This window comes from Balaenoptera musculus, chromosome 12 (assembly GCF_009873245.2).
Source record: "Balaenoptera musculus isolate JJ_BM4_2016_0621 chromosome 12, mBalMus1.pri.v3, whole genome shotgun sequence".
NCBI lineage: Eukaryota > Metazoa > Chordata > Mammalia > Artiodactyla > Balaenopteridae > Balaenoptera > Balaenoptera musculus.
In genome coordinates this window covers 44,921,001-44,929,855 of record NC_045796.1, presented here as the reverse complement: position 1 = coordinate 44,929,855, position 8,855 = coordinate 44,921,001, and the positions used below count along the sequence as shown (strand labels likewise).

The window sequence follows — 8,855 nt, the reverse complement described above, 5'->3', positions numbered from 1 at the left end:
ACTTCACAGCCCATGTTCTTTCAAGTACACCTCACCTCACTCTAGAGCCGCACGGAGTAAGGCTCAGTTTCACAGAAGTGGTTTTACCTTGTGTCTGAGAAATGCTGCTTTGAGAACACTGAAAGTAGAGGAAATACTGTTAGCTAGATGTGGCTGCAGATTGAAATTTTTTGGTTCAACTAGTGTTTTTTGAGCAACTATGTACCGCTCTCCTCTGCTGATCAACTTGGTGGTCACTGAGTAAGGATTCGACACTTTTCTCCACGTACTGCCAGTGTTAGGACCCACCTGCGTGCGAGGAAGAAAAAAAAAAGAGGCAGAAGTCAATACTGTCTATTCAGGCTAATGTCCTGCAGGAGACCAGGCAGAGGAGAGGACAGTGGCAGTTCTGTCCAGAAGGGGGACAGAAAGGAGACAGACGTCATGGACGTACTGGAATTTGAGCGGGGCTTTGCCGCGATTTAGTTTATGAAAGAGAAACTGGAAATTTGCCCTTGAATAATGTTTCCTCTAAATAATCAGTTTTGTTTCGTTTTTTTGGTTTTGTTTCGTTTTTTGTAATTGTTTGGTCTGCCTGGGAGTGGGTTTAGGAGCCAGGGTGGCTGCCATGGAGAGAAAGCTGGTGTTTTTCCCCGTTTACCCAAGTAAAAAGTATTCTTTTCATTTGGTGACTGCATATGGGTCATTAAGGGGAAGGAAAGTCCCCTTGTCAGTTAGGAGGAAACAAAACACAATGGAACAGGGCCTATCTTCCCTCAGAGTTCCTGAATTGAGGGCTAGGGGTCACCAGTACCTCCGCTTCTGGAAAGGGGTGGGTACTGGGGAGCTCAGTGGTGTGTGTGTTTGAGTCTGCCATACCTAATCTGGTTGAAATAAGAAAGCAAAAGCTCAGGAAGCCCAGAGAAGACCTCTTTCTTTTTTGGAAGGCGCGGCTTAGCAGAGCAGGGAAAACCCGACCCCAGACCCTCCCCAAATCATTCGAGGAGCCGGGCAGCGAAGAGGCAGAAGCACACGGGCCCGTCCACGGCGCCCTGGGGTAAGGAGACCCATGGAGAAGTTTCGGGCGGTGCTGGACCTGCTCCTCAAGCACCGCAATGCGCTGGGTTACGGCCTGGTGAGCCTGCTGACGGCGGGCGGGGAGCGCATCTTCTCCACCGCGGTGTTCCAGTGTCCGTGCAGCGCCGCCTGGAACCTGCCCTACGGCCTGGTCTTCCTGCTGGTGCCGGCGCTGGCGCTCTTCCTCCTGGGCTACGTGCTGAGCGCGCGCACCTGGCGCCTGCTCACCGGCTGCTGCGCGCCGGGCGCGCGCATTGACTGCGGCGCAGCGCTGCGCGGGGCCCTGGTGTGCGCGCAGCTCAGCGCTGTCGCTGCGGTCGCGCCGCTCACCTGGGTGGCCGTGGCGCTGCTCGGGGGCTCCTTCTACGAGTGCGCCGCCAGCGGGAGCGCCTTCGTGGCGCGGCGCCTGTGCTTCGGCCGCAGCCCCGGCTGCGCGGCCCAGCTGCCGCTGGTGCCCTGCCATCAGGTCCAGGCGCCCGACGTGCAGGACCTGCAGAAGGAGCTCAAGGCCCAGTCGCAGGTCGGGCGCCCGCGCTGGACGCGCTGGGGGGATCGGAGAGGGACGGGCTTCTACGGGGATGAACGGGGGAGGTAGAAATGCGTGCCCTTTCTCCAGACATACGACACCCGAAGACTAACTAGAATGGTTGTTGGCTTCTCATGAGCCGATAGGCATTCCTTCCTTCCTCCTCCCTCCCTCCCTTCCTCTCTCTTTCTTTCTTTCCTTCCTTCTTTCTTTCTTTCTTTCTTTCTTTCTTTCTTTCTTTCTTTCTTTCTTTCTTTTCTTTCTTTCCTTCTTTCTTTCTTTCTTCCCTCCCTCCTTCCTTTCTTCCTTCTTCCTTTCCCCTAACCCCCTTCCTTCCTTCCTTTCTATCTCGGTGCTTTTGCTTTTCTTTTCTTTTTTAAATTGAAGTACAGTTGATTTACAATATCGTGTTAGTTTCAGGTGTACAGCACAGAGATTCAGTTACACGTGTGTGTGTATTCTTCTTCAGAGTCTCTTCCCTTATAGGTTATTAAAAAATATTGAGGATAACTAATGAAAGGGAGAAAGGCACTTGGGCACTCGTATAGTGTCAGGCATCCACTCTGTACCAGTCACCGTGCTGGGTCCTTTACTTCCTTTATTATTCTCTTTTGTCTTTACAGCGAATACACCGAGTCCAGGTCAAGTTGTTTGTCCAGTCAGAATTGTTACAGTTAAAATGGGTCTGCCTGGCTATAAAGCCATCACCCCACACTACTTCTGGGCTTGTAAAGCTAAGAGGTTCTTGGAAATGAATGTTTGTTCCATTGGATTTTCTGAAATTCCACGTTTTGAGTTCCAGGGATTCGACATATAAACTCCTCCTTGGGCCCCTGACATGCCTTGGAAAATGACTGTCTTGTCAAATGAGCACTTGTACTGAGGGGTTCGAGAGGTTACTGCCACTTCTTTCTCTTAAGGGATTAAGACCTAGAACTGTTGCTTGTTCATCATCATAACTCTGAGTAGTTCAAACTTTATCTGAGGATTTAAAAATTTCTAAGAAAAAAATGTGACTAAATTGCTACTTTGTTGTGTTTTCCTAAGGTGTTGGGCTGGGCCCTGATAGCAGTTGTTATCATTGTCCTCCTGAGTTTTACATCCATCACCCGATGCCTATCTCCAGTTAGCTTCCTGCAGCTGAAATTTTGGAAAATCTATTTGGAACAGGAGCAGCGGATCCTTAAAAGTCAAGCCACAGAACACGCAACCGAACTGGCAAAAGAAAATATCAAGTGTTTCTTTGAGTGTTCACATCCAAAGGAATACAACACTCCAAGCATAAAAGACTGGCAGCAAATTTCATCACTATATACTTTCAATCCAAAGGAACAGTACTACAGCATTTTGCACAAATATGTGAACAGAAAAGAGAAGAATCGAAGTATCAGATCTTCCAAAGAAGATGCAGTGGTTCCTGTTCTTGGCTTTGTAGATTCATCTGATATCAACAGCACTCCAGACGTATGACCTTATGAATAGGAAAAAAGTTCTTTTGAGTTATTGATTCATTAAAAAAAATAAACATTGGTATTGTTTATGACTTTTTTTTTTTGGTCTTCCAAATTATGGAAACATAGCATATTAAATCAAATAAAAATTTAGAACGTTATCTCTTTATTATATTATAAAAAAAAAAGGAAACAAGGTTAAATGGTTCACTCAAAGTGACAAGCTAGAACTAAATCAGAATTTTTATATCCCTAGCCTAGGGTCTTTTTCACTGAAAAATAATGCTGCTTTCAAATAAAAGAATTAGCAGCAAAAACAGCAAAAGAACAATTGAACTTCAGACCTTGCTTTTAGGGTATCTGATGTTAATTTCAAATTCACTTTCATGCAGACAGCACATTGTTTGGAACTTTAAAATACTGGCATTTTATGGCTACTAAAACAAAATACAAAAAAAAAATCATCATGAAAAGGGAAGTAAATTTTTTTAAAAACAAAATTTGAAAAACTATGATAATTGCAGGCATAACCTGTATTTAGTTTGTAGGATCAGAAGGAAATTTTTAAAGCTGTTTATTGTGGTAAATTTCAAATATACACAAAGGTAGAAAGGATAGTATTATGAACCCTCATATGGTCATTACACAGCTTCAACGGACTGGGGAAGTCAGGTAAAGCCTACACCATACAAATAAATATAGAAATACAAATTGTGAGCTGATTTAGATTGAGGAGGAGGGGATTGGGGAGGTCTGTGAGAAACTGAAATCTGTAGAGTCAGAGAAGAGCATTTCAGTTTGCAGAACAGTATGTACAAAGACTGAGGTGAGGAAGATCTTAGTATAGTCAGAAGCCTTAAAGGTGACTGGAGAAAATGTGCAAGGGACAGCTCGTGCAGCCCCTCGAAGTCATGCAGAGGATTTTGGTTTTCATCCTATGAACATCTCAGGAAGATTGATCTGCTTTTCTTGTGGGAAAAGGAATGGCAGGGGGAAGAGGGAGAGCCAGGGTGGCAACGGAGAGATTAATCAGTAGGCTACTGCCGGGGAAATAGGTGGGAGTGAACTTGAACCTGGTTGATGGTGATGAAGACAGAAAAAGAAGATAGATTCAAGGTAGACTTTGACAGGATTTGTTGATGGAAAGGATGCAAGGATTTTTTTTGAGAACAAAAATATCTATAGGTAAAATTCTGTTGCTTGATAATGCCAGGACTTTTCAGGGGATCTTAGATTGACATTCCTGTCCATCTTCCAAATTTATGGCTGTTCTGTGCATTTAAAAAAATGACTTATGAAAACTTTGTAAAACAACTGAGCACAGATCATATTTAGCCCTTCTTTCTCTTTTGGCAGATGCTTGCTCCTGCTTCTATTTGCCCTTTGTTGCATAGGGGCCATTAAAAAGTACTGGTCAGTAGAGCTGAATATCCTGTTATTGAGAGTCATATATTGCAAGAAAGTTGGCAGAGAAACTGCATGATCAGTTCTTTTCTATTCCCTAATGAATAATTTTGAAAATCATATCATGCCTACTTTCATTTTTGCTTCCTTTATTTTAAAATTTCTTTAGTATATTCTTCTCTTCAAAATTGTTTTTTTCTGGCCTACCATTTATACTTATGTATAATACTGTCTTCAATAGTCTCATGTTCCATTTTATTGACTTATGCTCCACTTTCTCTTGCACCGTCTTTAATATTATTGTGAAAGTATATATGCTTAAGATAAAAAATGATGATGGAGAAATGTGTGAAAGAAAAAGTGAAATCACCTCATTCCTTTGCAATATGTTCTTCCCAGAGGAAGCTGTATACTCCATGTCTAGATAAACATTATCTCATACTACAAATGTGGCTCTGCACATTTTTCATATAAAATATCATAGTTCCATGTATATATACATAACAATTTACCTCCTGAAAAATTACTGCATAATATTCTACTGATTAGTAGGGTATGATTCCTTTTTTGTTAAAAAAAAATACACACGCACATGCACACATATATATGCACACATTCATAAAGTATATAAAGACAGGCACAAAATTGTCAGATTTGATCAATTCTGAGGAATCATAATGGGTCAGGGGATTCTTTTGAACCTCATGCACTTTTGATCTTTGGATTTTAAAATAATAAATAATAAATATTGAGAGTATAATTAGAAATGATTAAAAAGAACCCTTACTACTGGTGTAGGGCTTTACAGTCAATAAAGAGGTTTTGCATCTTTCACTTCATTTTATTTTCAGGAGTTTGTGGAATACCCATGAAACATATCACTCACACTTAACTAAGGAATCGAAGGTTAGAGAAGTCACATTGCTAGGCCAAGGTCACATGGTAGAACTGAAGCTAGGGGACTGCTCCTCTCTGGATCATGTAGTTCAAAGTGGCCACTTGGCTGTTTTTATTACTGGGTTAGACTTTTCCCCCTTATAAACCCATGTGTCCTTGAGAGCGGAAAAGATACAGATGTCCTTAGTGACCCCCAGGAATTTTCATGTCCTTCAGAAACTTGGTGACTACTGATAGCTAAGACCACTTTGAACAAACACAGTGAGATCAGGACACAGCACAGTTATTTCATGGTGGGAACATGGTCACCACTATTTCGCAGGATACATCACTCCTCTGACCCTGGCCCCAAACAGGCCATGTCGTGGGCTCAAGAAGCATTTTTATACTCAATGTATAGTTTTTTGCTGGCTCACCAAATGATTCTTCGTAATCACTCCAGCTTTATGCTGCTCTAAAGCCTTAACCTTAGAAGAGATTCAGACACAGCATCTGCTATTAGTATTTGCTGAAAAGGAGCCATATTGTTCTAAGAGATGATTCCATATGTATTGAGTACTGGCAAGGTGATACAATTTACAGAGCGTAAGATTAGGCATGTTCTCTTTGCTCCATCCAAAGCCCTGGACAGTAAAATCAATGCTCCGTGAACAGATTAAAGAAGAAATTCCCGAGGAAAGCATCTGAAAATAGAACTAGCCTCATACGCAAATGTCTCTGGTTGAAAAACATCTGAGAATCCCCAAATTTTGCAATATCTTGCATCTTATCTACCAGGTGGCCTACTGTAAACAACTCTTCCTACGATAGAAGATGAAGAAAGGCTCCCTGTCTGAGTCAACCCAGCAACAGCTGCCACTGCCTATCTTGTCAGCAGCAAACTCCCACTGTGTGCCTACCATGTGTCCAACACTGGGCCTGCCCTGAAAGCTAAGCCTTTAGTTGTCTTATTTTGTCTCTTCCTCTTCATCATCTAATTATGAAATATCTCTTATAAATTTCAATATAAGGACTGTGGAATTGATTATATTATATTCTTATCTAAGGAAAGGCACATATATCAAAAAAGGGATATGGGGACTTCCCTGGCGGTCCAGTGGTTAAGACTCTGTGCTTCCACTGCAGGGGACACGGGTTCAATCCCTGGTTGGGAAACTAAGATCCCGCCAGCCCCATAGCACAGCCAAAGAAAGAAAGAAAAAAAAAAGGGGATATGGTCTGTCAAGACCCTTTGTCATAGGAAGAGAACATAAAAACTTCCAAGTGAAAGAAAAATTCTACAAGATCAGGCAATTTATTGTCATTTAAAAATTGTGAGAAATCAAACATAGAGAGGGGTATCTGAAACATTTATGTAGAAAGAATAATTACAAAGCAAACCTCTACGTAACCATCACAGAGGGGAAAGAAATAGTACATTTCTAGCATCCCCAAATCCTGGCCCATGTGCCCCTTCACAATCCCAACTCTCTCCCTGTAGAAGTCGGGGTGTTGATCATTTCCTTACTTTTATTTATAGTTTTACCACCTACACGTGCATTTGCATTTCTAAACTGTTAATGTTTAGTTTTGTCTGTTTTTGAACTTTCTATGAATGAAATCATCTTCTAAGAATTGTTTTTATCACGTTCTTGTTTGATTTTGTTTGAGAGATTCATCCATATTGTGTCTAGAACAACTTATTTATTTTGCTTGCTGTATAGTATTCCACTGCATGAATATCCACAATCTAGTTATCCATTTAACTGCTGATGGGTATTTGAGTTTTTCCTAGCTTCTGGCTCTTATGAGCAATGCTGGAGTGAACATTCATGTACTTATATTCTGGTATACACGTGTTGGTTGTTTTTCAGGGTGTGCTCCTAGGAACAGATGAAACACGAGGGCATGTACATATATCATTTTGCTGGATATTGTGAAATATTTGCCCTTATGGTTGTACCCATTTACACTACTGTGAGAGTTTTCAGTGCTTCTCACTTTTGCAACACTTGATATTTCCAATTATTTACTTCTGTCACTCAGGTGAGCATGTAATGGTATTTCTCATTGTGTATTTTTTTTCTTTTCATTTCATAGTGTATAGTGTATTTTATAGTGTGTATATATATATATATTAATTCCAAACTCCTAATTTACCTCTCCCCCTGACCCCACTATCCCCTTTGGTAACCATAAGTTTGTTTTCTGTCTGTGAGTCTCTTTCTGTTTTATAAATAAGTTCATTTGTGTCATATTTTAGATTCCACATATAAGTGATATCATATATTTGCCTTTCCCTGTCTGGCTTATTTCACTCAGTATGATAATCTCTAAGTCCATCCATGTTGCTGCAAACGACATTATTTCATTCTTTTTTATGGCTGAGTAACATTACATTGTATATATATATATATATATACACCACATCTTCTTTATCCATTCATCTGTTGATGGACATTCATGTTGCTTCCATGTCTTTGCTATTGTAAATAGTGCTGCTATGAACATTGGAGTGCATGTATCCTTTCGAATTAGAGTTTTCTCTGGATATATGCCCAGGAGTGGGATTGCAGGAGCAGATGGTAACTCTATCATTGTGGTTTTAACTAGCATTTCCCTCATCATTAAAGGCTTTGGCACCTTTTCATATGTTCAGTAGTCATATATGTAAGCATATATATTTGCTAGGATATTGGATACCCTCTTTTATGAAGTACCTATCCAAGCCTTTTGCCTATTTTTAATATTTGGGTTTTCTGTCTTTTTACTTTTGATTTATAAGATTTCATTATTATATCATTCACTTAAACCAACAAATATTTATTGAGTGCCTGCTTTGTTTCGGGCATATTTTAGGTACTTGGGATACATCGGTAAACCAAACAGCAAAGACCCTGACCTTTTGGAGCTTGCATTCTAGGGGAAAGAGAGATAATAAACAGCAAGGATAATAAATAAGTAAATAATTGGACATGTAAGGGGAACAAGAATTCTAAGAAGGAAAGAAAAAAAAGAACTTTCTAAGATGTATTAGAAATGCTGGAGATTGGAGGGCTGTTTCTCTCATTGAGGAGTGAATTTTAGCAAAGACTTGAAGGGGTGAGAGCTTAGACAGTGTGACCTGAGGGTAGTGAGCTAGGGGACAAAAGTAGGCCATGAGGTCAGAGGGGTAAGGAGGCAGGGGCAGATCATGTAAGACTTTTGGGCCAGTGTAAGGACTTTGGCTTTTACTCTGAATGAACTGAATAACCACCTTACACATTCCCTACAATACCTGAATCAGATGATTCTAACTGCGTTAGACCATTGGCCCTCAGGGATAATCAACAGAAGGCAAGAACATGCTGACTTCAAAAAGAAGTGATGCTCCCTTTTCGACCGTAGATGGCCATAGCCCTGGAACTAGGGAGACGATGCCTAAGACCTAATGAAATATCTTATCGTGGAATTAAAGTCAGATAGGAAGTATCTGAGTGTGTGTGTGTGAGTGTGTGTGTGTGTGTGTGTGTACATGAGTTTTCTTATGGTGCCTCAACTAC

The 8,855-nt window shown here is 41.1% G+C and overlaps 1 protein-coding gene across 1 annotated transcript; it reads left to right on the top strand.

Moving 5' to 3' along the window:
- Positions 1-756: 756 nt before the first annotated feature.
- Positions 757-3,111, top strand: CALHM6 (calcium homeostasis modulator family member 6). Its single transcript, XM_036871817.1, has 2 exons — positions 757-1,576; positions 2,630-3,111. Exons 1-2 carry the CDS (start codon positions 1,049-1,051, stop codon positions 3,050-3,052), a joined length of 951 nt encoding a protein of 316 aa, XP_036727712.1. The 5' UTR covers positions 757-1,048; the 3' UTR covers positions 3,053-3,111.
- Positions 3,112-8,855: the final 5,744 nt, after the last annotated feature.

Bases quoted from the DNA above. Each gene is read 5' to 3' on its own strand.
- CALHM6 (XM_036871817.1), top strand. From the start codon at position 1,049: ATGGAGAAGTTTCGGGCGGTGCTGGACCTGCTCCTCAAGCACCGCAAT. The intron at 1,577-2,629 runs GTCGGGCGCCCG...TGTTTTCCTAAG, and splicing joins AGCTCAAGGCCCAGTCGCAG to GTGTTGGGCTGGGCCCTGAT.